This window comes from Pteropus alecto, unplaced genomic scaffold (assembly GCF_000325575.1).
Source record: "Pteropus alecto unplaced genomic scaffold, ASM32557v1 scaffold131, whole genome shotgun sequence".
Taxonomy (NCBI): Eukaryota; Metazoa; Chordata; class Mammalia; order Chiroptera; family Pteropodidae; genus Pteropus; species Pteropus alecto.
In genome coordinates this window covers 24360223-24383254 of record NW_006434709.1, presented here as the reverse complement: position 1 = coordinate 24383254, position 23032 = coordinate 24360223, and the positions used below count along the sequence as shown (strand labels likewise).

Here is a 23032-nt window from a genome sequence, read left to right as displayed (position 1 = left end):
AATAGATGGCATATGCCTTGGCCATCATAGATAACCTTCACATGTTACAGATTTATCATCTCAGAATTTCTGAAAATCTTTCATGGCATTCTGTTTTCAACCAACAGATGATATATGGAAACAGGCACTTAAGAAGGATCTGGCTAAAGTTCCAACCAAAGATTGAATGTGAACTTACACTAATTGTGTGTCTGTGGTGTGTCCGCCACTATTCCTTGAAATGGGTTGATATTCATTTGAATAGCCGAGCACAGATCCTAAGAAGAGCTACTAACAGTTCTACATATGTAAGCGTATAAAGTTGTAGGATCCTGTTGTAGGAGTCTACCATTAAACATGTTCAATTATAGGGGTCTAAATGAAGAGAAAAATCGAGTTTACTGACAGGTCTCTGGATCTGATTCTACTGTCTTTCCCTGTCTTAGTGACTATGTGGTATGTAGGCAATAAGCACACAGACTAGGCACAACTGGGGAATCACAGCTGTTCACAGATGATGAAAATACAGCTGCAACATAGCTAGTGTTGTGGATAATCTTAGAACAGAATGGTCATTTGCAATAACAAAGAATTCCTGGTGTATTCAAGCCCGTTTTCAGACTTGTAATTGTTCCCATTTAATGGATTATCTACCACAGTCATGTACTTTTTGTTGTTGTTCTGGATAATCTTGAAACTTTCTTTGTTAAAAGAAAAGAATTGTCTTGTAAATTTGTAAGAGAAATTAGATTTATTTTTGTTCTCAAATCAGATGTATACAGATAAGGCAGGACAAAACAGCTAGAAGGAAATGTGTCCATTCTTCATGGTTGTCTGAAATATTGAAGGTGATGTTGGATGAACTGTTTCCTAGGTGACTTTGATGAGGCATGGAGAACTTATTTAGTGTGCTTTCCTTGCACCTGGGGGATATTAACTAAAGTCTCTTTACTGATTTGACATTCTACATAATCTCTTGTCACAAATTATATGATCTATGATAATAATGATGCAAGATTGTTACTACGGAGTTGTTTATCAAATCTGAATGGAATTTTTTGACTAACCTGGTGATGATAGGTTGATTGCATTGGTTGTATATATTGGCAGACATTGCTATCACTTTATGTCATTTTGGGAATTCACTCAATGCTAGTAGATATTTTTAAGATCGATAAAAAGAGGCAGAATAACACAATGATCATAAGCTTAAGCTTTTGAATCAGACTTGAATCTAAATTCTGTTTCTGCCACTTAGTAGCTGTGTAATTTGGGGCAAGTACTTAAGTTCTCTAAGCATTGAGTTATCATGTAAAAAGGGGCAGAAATTGTACTCTTTTCAGAAGGTTTTTGTGAGCATTTGGGATATAATCCAAGTGCTTCGTATATTGCCTGGTTAATAGCAAGCACTCAAATATTGGCTAAAGCTATTACAATAAAGATAATTCTAACTTAGCTGATTTAATTTCTTCATCTTCAGCATGGAAGATGTTGGTGTTAAAGAAAAATCGATTAGGACTCTTGTTAAAGATAGTAAGGAATACTTCAAGAAGGGGACTACTGCAATGGGGCAGAGAATCTGAGCTCAGCTCTGAATAGAACGAGAACAAGTGGGGATTTATAGCCAAGGAGCAGGATAGGGGGCAATGGATGAAAAATTACTAAGAGGAGACATCAAAGCTGGGTGGATTTTGCTACACTCAACATAATTCTTGCTGAAGGCAGGCCAGGATGATTTGATAGCAAGAGCGGGAGATGAGGAATATAATTCAATATCAAGGGTGGGGAATTTTCACTAAACTGACCCAGCAGGATTTTTTGCAAAAAGTAGACTAAGCTGACCAAGGACATAGCCTAAGTTCAGGGCCTAGTCAAGAAGAGATCTCCAGAGGAACTTGGCACAAGTTTGGTCAAGAAGTTTTTGTCACTGGTATAAGGAGGGGTTTATGTCTGTATAGGACATAAATACCATCAAATAGTCATTGAGTGCCTTATGAATATCAAGTACTGTGCCAGGCCTTTAATAAATATTCATTGTTTCATTCAACCCTTACTAGTACAATCCTAAAAATCAAATACTATGATTCTCACTTTTATATACAAGAAACTCAAGATTTCTAGAATGGCAAAGGAGTTTTTACATGATTATCCACGTAGACTGACCAAGCTAGAATCTGAATCTTGACTCCACAAGCCAGCATTGGTGGGCGCTGTTCCATCTTGAGCACATGTGGCTGTGTGAACAAATCTAACCTCATCTCCAGTGCTTAGCAAATATTTACAATAAAGAAATAAATATCTATGAGAAAGGCAAGTTATAACTGTTTTTAACAAGTTCAGAGGAATTACAAATGCTGCAAAAATTAGTTCATGATACCAAAGTCAAGGCATAGACCACTTGTCAACCTCATTACCCTAAGCACCATAATGACAGGAGCCATGAGGTTTTATGGGGGTATCTCCTTGAAATAAGGAAAATGAGAATGTGGTGGGAAAGATGAATCTTGCTGTGTGTCTGCATGTACAAGCACTTTTAAAAAGTGGTAAACACACACGATACATGTAAGGAAATCTGTTACTGAGAAAACAACCTGGATATATTCCCTTCTTTGGCATCTGTGGATAAATATTTATCCTTTCGCCAGCCATTTTCCTCCTCTCTTACAGAATGCTTTGCTCACTTGCAGAGGCACCATTTTAGGAAATGTGATCTGATGACATTTTTTATGTGTAGCAAAGAACCTTAAGATTAATGTTTTAGAACAAACAATATACAGTTTTCAAGAGGGGGTCTTTTAAGTGTTTCTTCCAGAGTTAGGGTTGATTGAGTCTCCTAAATTGACTTTTATTTTAATTTACTTTTAAATTTTATTTTTAAGACCATACTTCTGTGAACGATAGTTGCATTTTCCTGGGCCAAATATATATTGTTTTAATCTAAGAGTCTTCTTGGATAATTTCTATCTTTGTTACAACGTAGGAGAAGCAAAACAATTTCTTAATTCCAATGAAATCACGGAAGAATTGTTTAGGGAGAGTTCAGAAATCCTCACTGGGAGATATAGATTTGTGATTACTCTGGTTCTCAAGAATTCTCCCAGTATTTAATATAGAGCCTGATTTGCTGTAGATGCTCAATAAATATTTGTTTGATGAGTGAATGAATTTTTGCCATAGCTAAAATGTCCCTGGGCTTGGATTGGACTATGATAGGGGAAAGCTTTGAATCTCCTTTGGGTTAGTTAATGGAGTCACACTGAAGATACATAAAAATCCACAAAAATGAATGGCTTACTTACAAACATTTATATTTAAGTGTTAGGAAATATGGTAAGATTAGGAAAACAGTTAAGACAATGATTTGTACAGAATCGACTAGTTCAGGCAATGAACATTTCACTGATTACCGTTTAACAAGTTAAACATCACATGTAACATACATGTATGACAGACAATGCTTTTGATTTTGATATTAACATACCATTGATTATACACATGAGTACTATTGCCAGTTCAATTTGGGGTTGTGAAATTTATATATATTTTTTATAAGACATTTTAAATTACAACATACCTCAGGCAGCATGCAGGAAAAATCATTTATTGTACATTTGTTAGAATACACCTTGCATTAGCTTCCAGTTTTTGGTAGTTAGATCAAGAATATAGAAACCACTGAAATGATAGTATGGTCAAAATCAGCAATTGTGTTTACTGACAGAGCATTTCCGGTAAAATATAAAACTCTCAGAATTTATTCATTAAGAAAATGCACAGTGATCATAAACTCAATTCTTTAAAAATTGTTTTTCACAAGTAATTCTCATTTATTGGTGATACAGCAGCTGCAGGAAATCCGAATTCTGAGAGCTGGTTGTACATAACAGCAAAAATTTATTTTTCTGTGGGCTCACATGATTACAGCAAAGATGCTTACCACTTGAAATCACATTATAACGGTGCTATACAAACATCACAAATATTTGGTGTTTCAGAGTCTTAACAAATATGCTCTGGTTATTTCACAAAGAGACTAGATTAACAGGCAGTGTAAATCACACATATCTTCAGATTTAAAAAATACATTTTATACAATAGGCTTCTAATTTCTTCATTAGCATTTAATTTTGGTGGGTTTTTTGGTCTCGTACTTAGAGTCCTTAAAGAAACTATGAATATCTGGCTCATGCCAAGAAAGTCAGTAGGATTGATGTTTCCCCACAGAAATATGGCTGAGTGTACATTGAATCACAGAGTTAATAAAGCAACATCTAACTTATAACAGATTATTGTAAAAATTTAAATAAAATTGAAGTATATTAAAAGATAGCAGTTAGAACAAAACTACAGGAATCAAAAATTTTATTTACAAAACATTTAAATATATATTTTAAATGGCTAGGTCTTGCTAACTGCACAAATTAAATATCCTGGTGCACATAGTCTGTTAACCTTCTATGCAACATTGTTATACCTCTGAGTTCACTTATATGAGATGGTTAGATGGGAAAATTATTTCATGGTAATTTTCATCCACTCATGGTACTTGGAAAGGAATGTTTTAATGACTTTCATGATAGACAAGATCTGTCATTAATGTCGGTACCTTTAATTTGAAAAGATTAGCTGAAATTCCCAAATCTAATTTAGTACAGTATAAGAATTATAGGAAAGATTGATAAATTTACCATCAGATGTTGGAATTCTAATCTAACATTATGCAGCTGATCCAAGTCATTGTACCTTTCATTTCCAAGGCGTCTGTGTGTTACGTTGGCTTAAAAAAATTTTTCCTTGGTCCTTAGAAATACAAAATACTGATTTTCAAAAGATAGAGGATGATAGGGTGAGCATTTCTTATAATCATATTCATAATAAAAGAAATCCACATTTTACAGATCATTAAACAATTGTCTTTGGCAGTAGACTTTATAAATAACTTCCTCCATTTCAAACATTTCATGTAGTCCATTTTTTTTTTTTTCATGAAATTAGCTGTGTGGTCACTTGTTCACTACTATAGGTTAATAGGAAAACACCACAAATATAAAAATATTTACGTTTAGCACATATTCTTTTTGAATTCAAAGTGTATCAATTCACTGATTCTAGAGAAGATGCTTTACACAGGCATTTCTAACAACGTTGCTTAAGATCATAATTTTAACAATATGGTCAGCAAAGAGGGTAGGAGTACCTTTATTTCCCACAAAATATGTCACTGAAACACACTAAGAGAATCCACTGGAATCTTTTTGATTAATTTACATTGTGTTTCCCACAAAATGAGTGATCTATGGTGCATATGCCTTTATATATGTGTATGTGGTTGTGTGTGTGTGTACTCAAAATGGTAAGTCTTAGAGATTACATTCGTTAACATGAAAGAATGAAAACTGAAAAATTCAGTTAAGTATCCAAATGTATTACTGATACACCACTACTCAGGAATTTCAAAGTGCAGTGAAGTTATTTAAAAAGCAGCTTTAGACACGTGAACGTCTTCAGGATCAATTAGAGTATTAAGATTGTTTACTTCATTTTTCAAGGTAACGTCTTCTCTCCACTTTCCAGTTTCCCTCTCTCTGTCTTTGAAGGTTATTTGTAAAGGGCCCTTTAAACTATAGACACAGGATGTGAAAAGCTGTTCTTTTTTGAGGGGGTGGGGTGGAGGGGTCCTATTCAGGGAATTCATGATCACCTCAGTGGGAACAAATTGCCATCAGAACCATCAAAGGTGAGAGAGAAGTTCTAAATTTGTTTTCTACTTGGATTCTTCCTTCTCAAACTGCCCGCCCCACAGAACACTCCCAATGGCACAGAACAGTGTTTTGTGCATATACGCAGTATATATAGTATTCTAGTTCCCTCTCTTACCCTTGTCTAGGAAGCTACAAATGTCTGCTCAGTGCGAGCTTCCTACTGTCTACCAAAATTAATGGATGAAACCCAGGGAAATCCCCATTATAATAACAGTTGTGCCAACAATGATTATTATGGCTTATTAGAATAGTGTTGAATTGCACCACTGACCTACGAAAATCACCATGAATGGCAGTGAAAGGCAAAGCTGTTGGGAGATCGAAAACAATTATCTCTTACTTTCTAATGTCAAGGCCTTTCTCATGGACCACATAACTAAGGATCTTTAGAATATGTAACTTTATTTCCTAAGCTTTCTGAGAGAAATGTTTAACCCCGATTTGTTTCAAGATTTGAAGATTTGAGCCAAAAACACAAACCATGGACTGTGGAGAAAGATAAGCCACCATTGTAAATGTGCCTTGGACTTAAGAGTGTTAAAAAAAAAAAAAAGAAGAAGAAGAAGAAAGAAAAGAAAAGAAAACCCACTGTGGACCACAAAGTTCTGGGAGGAGGTAAAAGCTCTGGATCTGAGTGAATCCCAGTCAATCTGATCCAGCCCCTCCTCCTGCAAAGGTGTACTTCCCATCACCAAAGCACCCTGACATTGGTGTTTTTTCTAAGAAGTATCTTCTTAGTGAGGCTTTAACTTTAAGTAAAAGAATATGCAAATGGAGAAGGGCACAACAGTGGAGACAGAAGGATGTGGGGACAACTATTTGGAGATTAGGTGTGTGAGAGAGAAATAGGACAGTGGGGAAAGAGCCAATGAGAAAATGCTTTCAAGACAGACAACGGACACACAAATGCTCTAATTTTGACCAGCAGCAGGAGAGGAACACAGATTCTAGAGAAGCAGCTAGAACACATTATGATACATCGGTTATTCCTTTTTAGTAATTCCTGAAAAAAAGCAGTCATTCCAAAGTATCTGACAAGTTTGGCTTCTTCTAAGGGAGACTTGGAGGGATAGTTCCAGCATTTTTCTCCAATATATCACTGTTAAGCTTCCATTTTTGGCCTCTTTTTGCATACTTTGAATTACTTTTCTGGATCAAAAGGAAGCATCAAAATACATATGGATGTTTTAAGTACCTGTGATAGTTTCCAGGTTAGATTTAAGAATGCATACACATATGCACATGCACACACACACACAACTCATGATTTTAAATTCCTTTTTCTAAGCCATTTTTATAAGCCAACATCACTTGCTGACTCTCTATGCCGGTTCTGCACCAATTCAAACGAAAGGGCTCCTTGGGGTCCTGGGATTGATGTCTACATTGTCTGTGGTTTCCAGATTTTATAAGCCCTGTGAGCCTTTGAAACTGTCTTCTAAAACCAAAAATCACTCATAACCAGTAGTCATTTTAGCTCAGTCAGTCCATAGCCACTCTTCAAACCAGTGTCATTAAATAGAACTCAGTACTATTACATGCTGCTTTAGCATTAAGGCAAATGGGCCAGAGCTAATCACTTAAGAGAAAGGTGTCAAGGTCATCCCCTAGATCCCGGGCAATCAGGCAAAGCAGATTAGCTGTTGGTTTGTAAAAAGATCTAGAAAAGCTGTTAGAAATCTATCTGATTGGCGAGCCTGCCTCAAGCTCCGTTATCCAGTAAAGAATATTTGTAAGGATTAATTTTCCTTCAAATTATATTGTAAGTCCTAACAGTAGGCATTTCTGTCCCTATATGAGAACGTATTGGACCAAGATGGAACCTTCCATTTAAGCTTTTAAGTTTTTTCCTCTGAGGAAGTAGAGTTAAACAGTGGGTTGACATTAGCTTTTCCTGATCACTCAGAGCACTATTTAATAGTCCTCCAACTTGAACATGCATCAGACTTATCACAAGGGCTTGTTAAAACCTACATTGCTGGGTCCACTTCCAGAATGTCAGATTCATAGGTCTGGGCTGGCATCTTAGGTGGGACCAGAGAACTTGCATATCTAAGAAATTTCGAAGTTGTTGCTGATGCTACTTTTTCTGGGACCATACGTTAAGAATTACTGTAGTAGCTTACTCTAATTACAGAGAATCTAGAGGTTCAGAAGTTTAAGTATCATATCAACATATACAGAAAACCTGTCTGTGAAATATTACTCCAATTCATACTCTAACATAGTACCTTCCTCTGAAGGGAACATGATCTTTCTATATCATAAATTTGAGTCCCTGTAAGGCTATTTGTGGAAGGCTCTACGGCCTCTCTTCAGAGTATTATTTTAGTAATAGCCTTAAACCTCTCTTGCCACAGAGGGTGATATGCTCCCTATTACCTCAGGATAATTAACATGATAACAGCTATGTTTGTTCACCATTCCTTCACTTGACGCAAAGATTTGTTGACATTTTTTTCTAGTAAAAACCTTTCTAAAGTATATCAAATGTAAGGACCTATATAAAAGTGTAAAGAGAGGGCAAGCATATCAAGAGATAGTCATGAAATTTAGTTGATGAGGAACTGGATTGAGCGGTCTGTCAGCACATGTCATTAGAGATTGCTCTTTGTTTGACTGATAGGTGGACCTGGGTCAATTCAAGAGGCTGGATTGGCAGAAAGAGTGGAGGATGAGAAGACACGCGTTTGTGTGACGAGCAGCTAGCTGCTTGTGCAGGAGGAAGGCTCAATCTATCCACAGGTTCTCTGCCTTAAACCAAGCACCTATGGCTGATTGACAGTGCTACCAGAATGGCTGAAGGCGGTTATCTCCAGAAACTGCTTATGGAGCAGATTTGTTTAAAAAGCACAGAAAATCCTACTTTTCCAATTTAGGATTTGCTAATCACATGTGAAATGGGGTCAAATTCAATGTGAGGGACTTATCAAAATATATAAATATGATGCCTACTGTAACTGAATAGCAGCTATATATAAAGATTTATAGTGAGAGAAGGGAAAGTAATTTTATATTTAGGTGGCAGTCATAAAAATTATAACAAAAATATTATCTATTTCGATTTCTCAAGAGTTAGGCTCACAAGATCACTTTATTTGTTGCAGTGCTGGGAATTTTTGTTTATCTTTCCCCCACAAATTTGGCTTTGTGCCTCAGTGCTAATGAAACTGGAATGTATTACTGCTATGGTGTTGGAATGGTTTTGTCATCTTTGATGATATTCTAACTGGGATTCCTTCAAGAGAAAGTTTACTTTCATTCCTCTAAAACATTCTTTGTTCATATAAGCAGCATTCACCATGGTTGCTTTTTCTTTTTCTTTTGTTTGCCATGGCAATGTCTGCATCCTCTTGGTATGTTTGCTACAACCATGTGCAATTTTAGATTGCTAAATGGGGCATTTTGTCTGTGGCAAACCAGATGATTGCTAGAGTTGAGATTTAAGTCTTCTTGTAAAAATCTTTCCAAGTAGTAATCATTTTTTTTTTTCTATACAGGAGATGTGTTTAAAAGACAGTCGAATCTGTAGCAAATGCAATTCTCTTTTCATGTTCCTTTAGAATACTTGTATCTTTTAATATCTTTCTGCCTGGTCAATGTGCATCTGTTTGTAGTCACAGACTTTAGAATAAAATAACTGCTGTCAGTCTCATCCTCCTAAAAGGTTGTCCTTAAGTACAAGGAATGAAATCTAAAAGTGGAATTATTGTGGGAAACTGTGAACTTAAAATTTACATTTAGAAGAATAATGGGTTCCGCTTTATGAAGTTCACCAACATGGAATCCATTCTAAGCTTGTTAAATTTTGTATTGTAGGCATCCCCCCAAAAGAGAGATTTGCCACTTCTTTTAGGAAAGGGAATTTTTTTTTCCAGCAGTGCACAAAAACTTATTTCAGAATCCTTAAATTCCTGTCAAACTTAATGCAGTTTTATTGGCTTGACCCTTGCACAAGTAATCAAGTATTACGAGCAACAACTGGTCTACAACATAAAGCATGTTCAACCCATACCCAGTAGGTGGTAACAGGCAACCGTGAATCATATAGGACTCGATGTGTTCTGGAAAATCAAGCTAAAAGTGAAATTCCTCCATATAATGATGAGGAAATTCAAGTCCAGAGAGAGCTGAAGATTCTTAACTCTCTGAAGCAATTAAATACTAATTTTCAAAAGAAGAAAGCCTTGGGGTCTCTTCTCTGATGACTATTTGATGTTAAAACGAAGAGAACATTGTGTACTCAGACATGGGGACTGAGGTCTTCTCCTCTAGTTGGCCATTAAAATGTGACAGCTGGAGTTGTAACTCACTGAAATACAGCCAGGCGCCTCAAAGTCAGAAGAGCAACAGGCAGAATTAAGAAAATCCAGTGATTAATTAATATCAACATCCAATAGAAAAACAATTCAGTAATGGGGAGGCAAATAATCTTTGGAACAAGTTTTGGCCAACTTGAAATGTTAAATGAAAAACCACCTATCAATCTCACACAGTGTTTGGCTCCTTGTAGAATCCGGATGTGTTAGTTGAGTCAGAATCCATTTATCTCATTGGTGAAAGACAGAATGTGAAAGTAAGAAAATTAGTATTTCTATTTCTATTAAAAGAAAATTCCTTGCTAGGTTTAAGAATGGCCTCATTAAGCAGTCTCAAATTAATAAAGTGTCTCTAAACCAAAATGGAAGGTTAATTAGAGTGTCATAACTGAACTCTTCCTGGCTAAATTCAGAGTTATTGTTAGTTTTCCTGAAATTGCTTTGTCCTGAATTCTTCATACCATCCTAGGATTCCTTAGTATGATATTCTGCACAAAGTAAATGCTTGAGATTAATGAAATTGGATGATTGAAAAATAATAAACTCTGACATTTGATTTAAAAATTGCTCCACTGTCTTGACTGTACAGATATTTTTAATAAGTTTTAAATGAATATAAAGTGATTTAATGATCCCGGAAGACAGGCTCGCTAAGTTGACTAATTTTTTGTCTTCTTTGGTTTAACTTCTTTCACATTCTTTTTCCTCAGGTTAATTTGCCAGTTGATATTTATGTAGCTCTAGTAACCAGTTGATATTTATGAATTTTAATTGATGAGCACTTTCTGAATCTCTCAACCCTTATGGATTTTCAAGGAATGGGCAGGAAGATAAAGTGATTTTTAAGATATTTCCTATTTCCTCAAATCTTTTTCCTGGGTTGCAGTCACTTTAAAAAAAAATCATTTATTGAACGCAGTGTTAATATGGAGACCATCAGAATGGTCCGTGTTTTTGTATAGAACTTCTGGTTCAATCAATGAGACAACTGTCATTCCCTCCTCCCTCTTTTTTTTTTTTTTAAATTTTACAAGCTCTGGAATGGCTGTTTCTCCTGGGAGAATTAGGAAATAAAAAGTAGAGCCTGGAGCTATGTCAGTATCCTCCCACTGAATGAGCGTGGGGAAATATCCCACTGAGAACCAGGACAGATGGACACAAGGAAGAGCAAAACATCAAGAGAGTCTGTCAGAAGCCCTGCCCTTCTCTATCACCCAGCAGCCTGTGCTGAACCCTCTTCATTGTTTTTAAATGTTACAAAAATATCTTGTCTGTTGCTTTAAAGAGACACAAACCAATTCTGGTTTCTTCTCAAAACAAACCTGGTCTTTGGTTAAAGTCATAATACTACTACCCATGAATTTCATTTTGGCTAGCGGAAGCTTCAAGCTCTGAAGAGATATGAATTAATTATAAACAGCAACAAAGCAATTAATTATTTTCATTTTACTAATAATATAATCACTTTTAGAGTTGGAGTGTCAGAGCATTGGCTGGAAAGAAAAAAAATCCCAGTTTTGACTCCTCATTGCTAGGTCCAATCCATTTGGCTATGGCGCTTTCTCAGTGTTTTTAAAAATTGGTTCTATGGCAACCAGTTTGAAAAGATAGCTCACCTTTTGTGCAGGCAATAAGCATGTGATTGAGCTGCATGACTGTTTGGGAAGGTTTGAATCAAACAAAACAATTTGGCTCACAGCAGAAAGGAATTGCTATAGGTAATATTCACATCAAATGAAAAAAATATTTCTGGCATTGTACGAATGCTCGTAGATCATATCCATTATGGGAATGGTTGTCTGGCTCAAGAACTAGGGTTGGCTATTTTACTGAGTTCTTGACCATATCTAGTAGCAGAATGGTGATGTGACTATGACATCAAACATGATCTGTCTCCCCTGCCCAATGAATTGTTTGCTACTGGAAACTGTAGGAATGAAATGTGGACAAGGCAGTGGTTAAACACTGATGTTATTAAATCCCATGTCTCAATTAATGTACATTTTCTTCATAGCTTTCAAAAGTGCAATCTTTGCTTCAGATTTGTTATTTAAAAGCATCACTTTTTGTTTTGTATTTATGTTTAAAAATTTAAACAAAGTTTTAAAGGTGATAAGCAAATTTAGTTTATTTTGAATGAGAGGACATCTTTTCCTTTCAGCTTCCTCTCACCATCTACAGTTATTTCTGAAAGACATGCGCAGTGATTAAGAGTCAAGTAGGAAAAGGGGACATAGAAGCAGAGTTGCTGATGCAATCTACTCTCGCAGCTTCTGTGGATGCTAGACTCATTTCTTAACAAAATGAAACCAGTTATTGGGAAAATTCCCAATCTATTTGATGAGAAAGATACTCTTTTTTTAAAAAAACGTAAATCTGTGCAGATCTGCGAGAACAACCTGAGAATATCAAGAATATTTTAAGCCTTATGCATACATTAACCATAGCAACATCTGTCTTGAAGAAGATTCAGAGTGTCAAATTTCTTATAGGATTACCGATGGCAGCAAAAAATCTGTTCTTAGAGTTTTAGACTAAAACATCAAAAATACATTTTCTCGCAAATTGTAACATGATTCGTAGCTAATAAAAATAACTTTGTTTTTGCATGATGTTATCCTTTGCTTAGATCTAATAACACAAAAATTTTGTTGATGAAATAGCAATAAAATCCTTCTAGTATTTCCAATACTAAGTGTCCTAAATGGGGTCCAGTATGTAATAAAGCGGTTGGTTAAATAGATTCCAATGATTTAGCATAAATATTGTGTCCCACTCTGTACTACTACTCCTTATCCCTCCTCTTGGAGAAATCTTATGTACCAACCAGTTGAAAGGGCTAGTTTGTTAGTAAGATCTTGGCAGAAAAATGATAGGGGCAAGACAATTATGAAAGTTAAGTGTTGTTTCAGTTGAAAATAAGATAAACTGCAGCTAGAGGAGAATCTACATGATGGTAGATGATTAGGTATTTGTGGCAAAACTGGGTGGGACTCCTATCCCTTTGCTCCCAACATGCCAGAACACATTTCTAGATAATATCAACTGATGTATGGGAGCCTGCCTGCTCAGTGCTGTGTTTCCACAGGAAATGCAAAACCTCATCTCTTTAATTCCCCATGATTTGACCTAGACAAGGATATTTTTTCAAGAGCTGTTTTCAACACCCTCAAAAAAGGCAAAGAGGGTAATTGGAAATGTCAGAAAGAAGTCCTAACTGATCATAAACACTTTCTATCAGAAATGTTTACTAAATGAAGAAAAGAAAAATGAATTGCTTTTAAAAGAAATCCACTCATGTTTTTAGAAGGATACATATAATTAACAGTATTCTAAGTAGTTTTCAAACAACTTTGAATTTGCATCTTTAGCTAGAAAGAAAAAAAAATCAGGAATGTATTTCCTTCCACATCTCTTACCTTTTTCCATTTAAAAGAGATCTGATAAAAAGGAACACTAACCTGACATGGGCTTTTAGGCCAATCCTAAACATCCAAAAATGCAATTCAAGTTATTTGACATACAGCATCTATTTTTGTATTTATGTGTGTATCTCTGTGCTCTAGGAAGAGATGGAACAGAGGAAATTTAATGCCAAAACTGTGTCTAATTCTCATAGAAATAACCTTCAAACTAGCATTTCAAACCTTTTTTTGTTTGCTTTTACACTGGTCGAAATGGCCATTTTTGGTAGAAAGAAGATAAAAAACAGCACTTCTATTTGCTGTGCAAGAAAAGGCCAGTGTTTCAGAAGCCTTTTAACTACTGGTAGGTCTGTCTAGGATTTGTTGTTTATTTGGGCTAGCCTCAAGCTCACTACCCATCAGATGGGTAATGATTATTTAAAACATTAAATTCTGAAATATAAACATAAAAATGGAATCAGCCATTTATAAATTAAATTGTCAAGGTATTAGGTTATAAAATTTAGAAACTTTATGGCTTTAAAAAAAGAGAAGAGGGAAATTATTAGAGGCAGTTTTACGAGACACCTATATAGGCCCAATGTATTCCACAAAATAACTCACTAATATGGAAAATTATGCCAAAAGTGTACTTTTTCTTTTTTGGTTGCTAAAGTCAAAACTTAAATATGCTCAGCTTTGATTTTCTCATAAAAAATGGAGAATATAAGTTTAACTTGTGCTGTCATTTCTAGAAACTGGGAATCTATTCCCCTAAGGGTAATGACTTTCAAATATCTGAAACTGGGGTAGTCTGTGATGAAATCTTAACATATTTTCTTTTTGCTCATTCTCTCATTTTTTAAAATGTTCTTGTCAACCATATAGATAATTCTCACCCACATCATTATCTTAATTATATCGCCCAATTATATGAACATTATGAGAATGTAAAATCTTTTATGATTTCTTCCTTGGAGTATTTTTGAAAGTTTAATGTTCAGATCAGTATAAGAAGGTAGAAAGGTACCTATAGAGAAAATTATTTTTCTCAAAACTAAACATGTGGATCATATCACTTTTATCTTAAATATGCAATTTAGTCTATTTTTTACGTGAAATATTTTGAAAAGTATTTATATATTTGCAGTCAACAAATTAGGAGGGCTGGGCTCTGCATTAACTGTCAAAATTGACTCAGTGACATTGAAGTTAGCTAATTTCTCTCTTAGTGTGTTTTGCTATTAATGAGAATTTCCCTACCATTTGCACATCAGGAATGTAATAACCACAGAGATGCATTTGACCCATTCATATTTCTTGAAGGCATGGAAGCTATATATGATGTTTTTCTGTTTATATCACCTTTCGAGGTGTATGTGGTGGGGGGGTCCTTATCCCTAAAGCATACCTGCATCTATTGATAAAATAAAGAGTGCAGAAATGGGCACTGAAATATGAAAATATGTGATGGATCCAAATAGGAATAAAATCAACAATCTGCTATAGCATGTAGCTGTAGGCTATAATCTATCCTAAATGTTTATAGAGATGATATGTTACGATCTAATGACTGTTTTCCAGGTGGAATGTCATTGTATTTGATTTTTCCTCTGACAAATTTTAACTTTCAGAAAATCATGTTCAAAACATTTTTGCATGAGCCTTTCCCCATTGCTGAGAAATAACAGCATTATGAAGGATGATGAATATGATGCAAGTAGTCATGGAAAAAATGACAAAGGTTGGAAATAGAAAAGAGAAAGCTTAAGATTGCATATTCTCAAAGGACCACCTTTCCGGACCTTTGAAAAAAGTTAGGACTGCATTATCCTAAACACAAAGCAGGACAAGCATCTGTGAAGTACAGCACTGATTACAGAGACCAGGCAATTCTGGGCAAGCAAGTCTTCCTGTAAAGATGTGAGCCATAGTTTTAACTACAAAGTCACATTGCTTTTTGAAATTATGAAGTAATGTTTTTTCCTACAAATAAAAATAGCAAATAATTTATACAATGACCATTGATTTAAATGTCCCATAGGAGATTGAATCAGAGGAACTTTGACAAAACTGAAAATTGGGAGAGCCTCTTAATGTATCTTTTTGGACCTTGTGGCAGGCAGGGAAAAAATGACAGAAAGTTAGATACTCACCATTTCTCGTTGACTGGAAAGCTGAAGCAATCTCTCCCTTGGGAGACCCACCTCTCGGTGGTTGCTCCTTCCATAGATAAGACGTTCTCTGCTTTGAGAAGTGATTAACCATGGCCTCTTTAAGCTCTAAAAATGAAATGCCTAACATTTACAATATTTCCCCTTCTTATGCTCTCCTAGTTGGTGAAATACCATCAGGATGGCCCAACACTTGAAATATGGTGGGTAGAAGGCAATGAATGTGGCTAGAAGTGATAAGAACATAATGCTTAAAAAGAAGAGCAGAAATTAAATCTATTACCAAAAACTCGTAGGTAGATTGGAACGAAAGCCAATGAATTCACTCATAACATTACCTTTCTCTCTCTCTAAGATAAATATGATTTTGTATGTCTCTGCTACATAATGCACTCTTTTATCGATTGCAAGGCTAACTTTTACCAATAGTCAGAAGGCCTTGTTTGAATGAAGTGATTAGTACCACAAAAGCCAAATGCCAGTTGTAGGTCAAGGTGAGATCCAGTGTTGTACATGGTCAATTGTGAAATGGCCAAATGGTCTTCAGGTCATGAAACTATACTCAAGGCTGGCTCTGGATCTAACTGCCTAAGATCAGAGACAGAAAACCATAATCAAAAGAGAGACTCCATACCTTGAGCCAAAAATATTGAATGAAGTCTTAAAGGGGTTGATTCACATTCTTGAAAAAGTGAAGTTTTGTCACTGTTAGAGAACAGAGGGCTTTATTATCTACCTGAGGAAATTTGTTATTTTTCTAATTGCTTCCACAAAGTTCTCAGATGTACTTAGAGTTACTCTCACTTCATTTGACAGGTTAGGATCAGGGGCCCCAGACTGTGGAACCAACAACGACTCAAGGCCTGTGTGGAAAAGGCAGAATGGGCGGTGAACTTTTATTAATAGTGAGACCTCTGGGGAAAATGTGCTGCATTAGAGATTCTCATAGTGGATGACAGCTACCTATCAGAATATCTTCATGGTTGTTTAAAACAGCATATTTTATATATTTTTTTGAAAAGCAACAAGTTAAAACAGTGTATTTATGCTGTGAACCATGGAAAGCAAAGCTCTATAAAATCTTCAGTGGTGGCAGGCTTAAATTAGAATCTTTGAAAAAATTAAAATTAGCTTATAAAAGGTTGAGAATCATTGGGCCATGGCATTTTGCTGAAGGGTTGTTAAACAGTCAAGGCTATTCTGGTCATTGAATTACTCTTTTTGCTATTTAAAGAAGTAAATGTTGGCTGCTCATTTTGTGTTAAACCAAAGATTGGGTCCTAGGAAACATACTAATTGTTGATCCAAGAAAATATTTAAATTATACCTTATTTCCTTCACATATGAAAGTGTTCCACATATGGCCATGTATTAATATAATGAGGAATTCTAAACATTTTAATGATCAGGTAAATAAAGTATTATTTACACATACACAGTGGACAAATACTATCTATTGTAGTGAGAACTAAATCTAGATATAACATGGACTTGCAAGCAAGTACACAGACTAACTAGAGGTCACATTTTTACCCCCACAAATTATTTCATTCATGTCACCTCTTCCTGTACCGTTTTGATTATTTGACACATGAAGTCAATAACTTATAAATTAGATAGTCAGAAATTATTAATACATAAAGAGGAATGCAATATGTGTATAATTCTAAAAGAGCAATTTACTTGAGCATCCTTTGGGAAGCAACTAGTTACACACTTCCGATGATCGGTTTTATTGAGGTTGATTGATTTTATATAAGACTCCATCCTCTAAGAAGTGGTCTGATGTGTAACTACGGGCTAATGTTCCTGGATGCAGAAAGAATGTAGATAAAGTGGTACCAGATTATATAAAAAAAACAATTAGTGAACAGCGAAATGGAGAAATGTCCAACATTTATCTCAACACTGTCAAATAGACAAGATTCTGACACTATGCTCTCTTGGGACATTAAAAAGGGAACGTCAAATGACCAAAGGGTTGACATTTGTAAGAGCTCAATACTAGCATATCTGTTTTCTTTCTTTTGGATGAGGATACCAATTGCACAATAATACCTTTTGGGTTTTTATTTCTTTAAAACATGAAAACAAAAAAATGAAGTAGATGACAATGAGAAGAGAGAAAACATTCCATATAGAATATGCTGTGTCACTAGTGATTAAGTCAGAAACAATTAGAAACTTTATTTGTCTGTGTCAATAATGTGTACCATGTATAAGGAACAGCACAATTAGTGCACTCCCCCTAAAGCTGTGCACAATACACACAAAATAAAATAAACAGAATGAAATAATTTTACACAACTATAATTATTAATAAACCCTGCATGACCAGAATATTTTCCCTATAACATAAAAATTTAAATCACAAACAAACCTAAAAGCTTTGAAATTGAAATTGACCAATGGCAAGAATTTCTTAAAGTCCTCTGTGACAATTTGCTGTGGCATCATTGACATTCAAATATAGCTAAAGATGAGTGCAAAATCTTTCTAATGTTTAAACAACTCACATCCCTTGACAATATTTACTTGGTGTTTCTAGGCTAGCTTTCCATTTGGTAAATCTTAAAAAAAAAATAGGTTAGAATGTGCCGCCACAGGAGTTAGGCCACCAGTGTGTTGGGCCATGAAAAGTCAGGGGTAAATCTTCAGGGAATAAGAAGAGGTGTGGGGCATAGAAAAGTACTGCTGTCCAACCAAGATAAAAACTGGGATTATCTGGGCCTATTCAATGACATGAATCCCCAATGTGGTTGCCTTTCTTGGTTTAGGATGAGGAGATGTATCTTTCTGCAAGACTGGCCAAGGACACCTAGGATGTTTTTCCTAACCTATGCTTTGTACGCTCTTAGTTCAGGAAAATCTTAGGTACTTGGACAATTGTATTTGTACAGTTTCACTGTGTTTATATTAAGAGTTTCATAATTATGTTGTTTTCTTGCAAGATAAATCTGTTTCCATGTGGCTGCGTTAATTGTACTCATGGAAATAGCAGTCATGTTCACTGTGAACCCCCTGAGGGCAGGGATTGGGGCTGTCTAGGTCACGATTTGGTCCCCAGGGGGTAGCACAGGACCTAGCATAGCTAGTGGGTAACCAACATTTAATTATTCATTCAGTCACCAAATGTTTATTAAATAATGATCGTGATCACTGAGTGGGAGAAAATAACTCTCAACAGCTTTTATTTCTTAAGTATCTTTGAATAAATACAGAGGACCAGGGGTGTCTCCAGCCTGGGATTCATTATAAATAGAGAAGTCTCTGAGAGGGGACCAACGTCATTCCATTTCTCCTCATTAGTGGACTCACTGCTTTGGAATGTGGGTTTATCCACGCTCTTTGGTACTCTGCACTAGAAAGAGCCATTCCTTTTCCAGGGTTAAAAACCTCCCAGTGCAATCCTCCTGGGAGGCGCTAATCTTCTCATTTAATGGCTTACTCCTTAGTCTTAAGTAGAGAAGGCTCACTTTTAAAGGCCCATTGGTCACCCTGGCTTCTTTCCTACTCAGGAGCTGCAGATACAATCAGAGGGGTCTGGACGGTGAAAGAAACAGGGCTCAAAATAGCCTTTTACATAAAAAAATAAAACTAACAAACCAGCACTATCTACCATCTGTGCCAGACAGAGCAGATGTGAAATAAATACTTTAGGGGCAGGGGTGTTATGAAAATGGAGGCTCTCGAAGCCCAGGCACATCTAATGCATCCATTTCTCTACACCTTTCTCCTTGGCCTTCGTGAATCAACAGGTGAGTTTTTAGAGGCCTCTGGTATGTTCCACATGGCTAATTTTCCATGAAGATACTTTGTAGTTTGCCTGCTGTCCTCTCAATAGCTTTAACTTCCCACATGACAGTTATTGCTTCTTAGAAATGAATGTGCAGATCCATGAACAGTAAGCCATTTCGTCCTTTTATCCCTAGTCATAAACTCAATAACAACACAAAAGTTACAACTCAGGTGAAAAGAAAACTCACTTATGTCTTCAATGTCCAATCAACGTTGCTGAATGGGAGACCAGTATATCCTCTACTCTACTATATACAGATACGCTTTGTTTTGTTTTATTTGTTTTTCGTCCATGCACTGTGTGACAGGTATCACGACAACATTCCCAAACAGGCACATGAAGAAGGAGCAAATGTTCAGTCATGATCAGGACAGGATTGAGCAAGCCATGGATGCTTTTGAAAATAAAACTGACGGATGATCCCAGGCAGCAACATGGGACTGGGGCACACTTATTGATGTAAATGGAAAAGGATGATATGCTTTTTAAACGGGGTTATTCTTCCTGTTTGCATGAGGAGTGGTGGGCAGGAGGAGGAGGGTGGGGACAGGGACCTGGGAGTTAGCTGGGATGGAACATCAGAAGAAGGACCTTGCTAACCACAGTCCAGAGCTAAAGAGATAAGAAAGAAAGGATTTTGCATGTTCCTGGGATTCTAGGCACGTTATCCCTGTACCTGTTGAACAAGAGTGTCAGGCGTCACATCTTTAAGTATCTGATGGTATCTAGAACCATCACTTTTCCCCGCTCCTTTCGAGCTCCAATGCTGCTTCTTGGAGGCGGTTTCTTCTCTGCTCACGGTCCAGAGATAAACATTGGATTTAGTAACATGGTGAAGATATGCTTCTTTCTTCTTCCATGCCCATATTCTTTCTTAATCCAAAATAATTTTTAAAGTGTTTGGAGGAAGGGAGAGTAATCTCAAGGCTTTACATTTTTACCAAAAACCCATTTGCATTTAGATTGGTCATCACTTCCCACAAGAGAAGCAAAAACTCTTATCCTTTCAACAAAACAAAACAAAGTGGAACAAAATAAAAGCCAAACATCAACCACCTCCCCAGCCCCCACTGAAAACAAGCCCAAACAGAAAACAAATCAAAGACTTAACAATTTATGCACCTGGAGAGAACACAGCCCTGTCAGTCTGAGCTGCAAAGATGGCCCTGCCTCCATGCCTTGTCAACGTGACGATGCCCCTGGGAATGGGAGGTGACGGTTTCTCACTTCAGCCCTAGTCAGAGTATGCTCTTGAAGCTGGATTCCATCAGCAGGTAAGCGATCATGACAAATGTCAGTTTCCTCTGTTCATTATACATAATTTTTTATGTATATATATGTATAATATATATATATATATAAATTTACTATATCTGATTGTTCATTTAGAAGCCTTTTATGTGGCAGTAGGCCTCCAGGGAGGAGAAGAAAATGTACAAGAGCCATAGGAGCACAAAAAGGGAAGATGTGAGGAGCTTGGCAGTCCGGGGCCCACCCAGCTCACCTCCGATTTCCGGCCTCCGCCGATACAGCAGCACCCCCACATTGATGAAAGCAAAAATGGTGAAGAGAGTGACAGAGAAAGCTAGCGTGCCAGGGGACACTTTGAACTGTTCCCCATTGGCTGCATGGTAAATGGCAGCAATGGACCAGGCCACACCAATTCCCAGGAAGACATTCACTGCGTTGCTGCCAGTGACGTTACCGATGGATGCATCTGCATACTGGTCCTGGGTGGCTGCCACTTTGCTCGCAAATGTGTCTGTAGAGGAAGAACAAAGAGATGATGACACTTAATTAGGCTTTTAAAGACGTCTGTGGAGTGCTGAAAGCTTACTCTAAAATCACCCCGCTCCCATGGTTACCCAGTGGCCATGACAAGGCATTGATGTTCTCTTGAGTCCCAGTGGTATGGTCAGAACAACAGGATCTATAGGTGTCAGGATTCAAGGGCTCAGTTCTGGCTGTGTTACAGGCGATCTAGTCTAGTTCTTTACCCACAGATACCACAGTACTTTGTAATACTGAACTCACAGAGCAGCATTTTTGAGAGTGATCATGGTCCATCTACATCAAAATTATGTGGGGTCCTTCTTAAAGTAAATATTACAAGGCTCCATCCAACTGTGCTGGATCATAACCACTGGGAATCTGGCTTACCAACACGCCAAAGGATTTTAGTTTGCTAAGATTTGAGAATGGCTGCTGGCGGGTATTACTGAAAGATGCTGTATCATCGGCTGTCGTTTATAGATGAGAAAGTTAAGGTGTCAGGAGATATTTCCAAAGACTGAAGAGCAAGTCAATAGTGACACTATAATTGAACTATAGTAACAGCAGGCATTTGCCTAGAGACTTATGAGTAGGAAAGCAAACTCACCTATATTACTGCATTGACTGTGATAATTGTGAGGGGAGGAAGCTTTATAGGTGAGGATGCAAGGCTTAGAGATAAGTAATGGGTATAACATCACATGACAAGGAAGGAACCATGGCAAGGCTTGAGCTTGGGTCTCCTGCCTTCAAGGCAAATGCTTGTTTGTTGTGTCATCTTACCTTTCACTATGCCATGTGTACCAATGACCATTCTCAGAGCCTGTTGTTCGCTAATAATCCTGAATGCATCTTTTTTCTGAAGATAGAAAAGTCATGGTCCATACAGGGAATAGGACAAAGTGACTTATACTTCCTGATGAGTAGAGCATGGGTTTAGAACACTTATGACCTAGAGGTTTTCAAATCCTGCTTTCACAACTGAATGTGTGACCCCAGGCTGATTACTTCCCTAGGCCTCCGTTTTCTTATCTGTGAAACGGGGTAGTGACACTCACTTCAGAGTGCTGTTGTTAAGTTGAAATGATATATATATATAAAATGTTTTATGTTTCTTGGTACAAAGTAAGAGTAGCTCTTTTTGTTGTTTTGGAAAGACAATATGAATAGAGCCAGCTAGATCAGTTTATTAAAAGTCGAGGCAGGATCTGGAATAGCTCCTTTTATTAACCATGCAAACAAAACTTGCAGGATATTCAATTTCTTTTCTATACAGTTGCCTAGTTACTGATATCAAAGTCCTTTCAGCTATCTTTGCCAAATATCTTGCACAGAAGGTTTATAGTAGATGTTAGTAACTGTCAACTTGAACTTACATTTGCAAAGCCTGTAATGGCAAGAATGATATTACTACAAGGTGTCATGTCATGTGCTGTGGTGTCCTCTGAGCATGCATGTAGTTATATGATATCTGGACTACTTCCTCCCCTCTGTGGCTATTCTATTGCCTCCATTCTTCTTTGGTAAATCTCCAATGGGGACAATACATAGAGCATGCAAGTTTATATCAGCTTGTAGATTCTTGTGCTTTACAATGAGTGAAAAGGTAATTTAGGTTGTTTAGAGGTTACTGATGTTCAGTATCACATTCTTTCTGACAGGGAATTGGTTAACCTTGAGAGCTCATGTCATGGACTCTGACTTCTGTGATGGAAAGCAGATTTAGTTACTATTTTATTAAAGAGCCAAACATTGCTTATTCTGTGCTACATTGTTACATGTATATTCTCATTTAACCTTCTTAGTTGTATGGAATAGATAT

At 36.6% G+C, this 23032-nt stretch overlaps 1 protein-coding gene across 17 annotated transcripts in view; it reads right to left on the bottom strand.

The window, feature by feature from the left end:
* Positions 1-3564: 3564 nt before the first annotated feature.
* Positions 3565-23032, bottom strand: part of SLC8A1 (solute carrier family 8 member A1) — a 310488-nt gene continuing 291020 nt past the window's right edge. For all 17 annotated transcript variants that reach the window (XM_025045193.1, XM_025045192.1, XM_025045191.1 and 14 more), the window contains one exon: positions 3565-21199. In XM_025045193.1, coding sequence (XP_024900961.1) covers positions 20823-21199 — 377 coding nt within the window. In that variant the 3' untranslated portion in view covers positions 3565-20822. The remainder of the gene's footprint in view (positions 21200-23032) is intronic.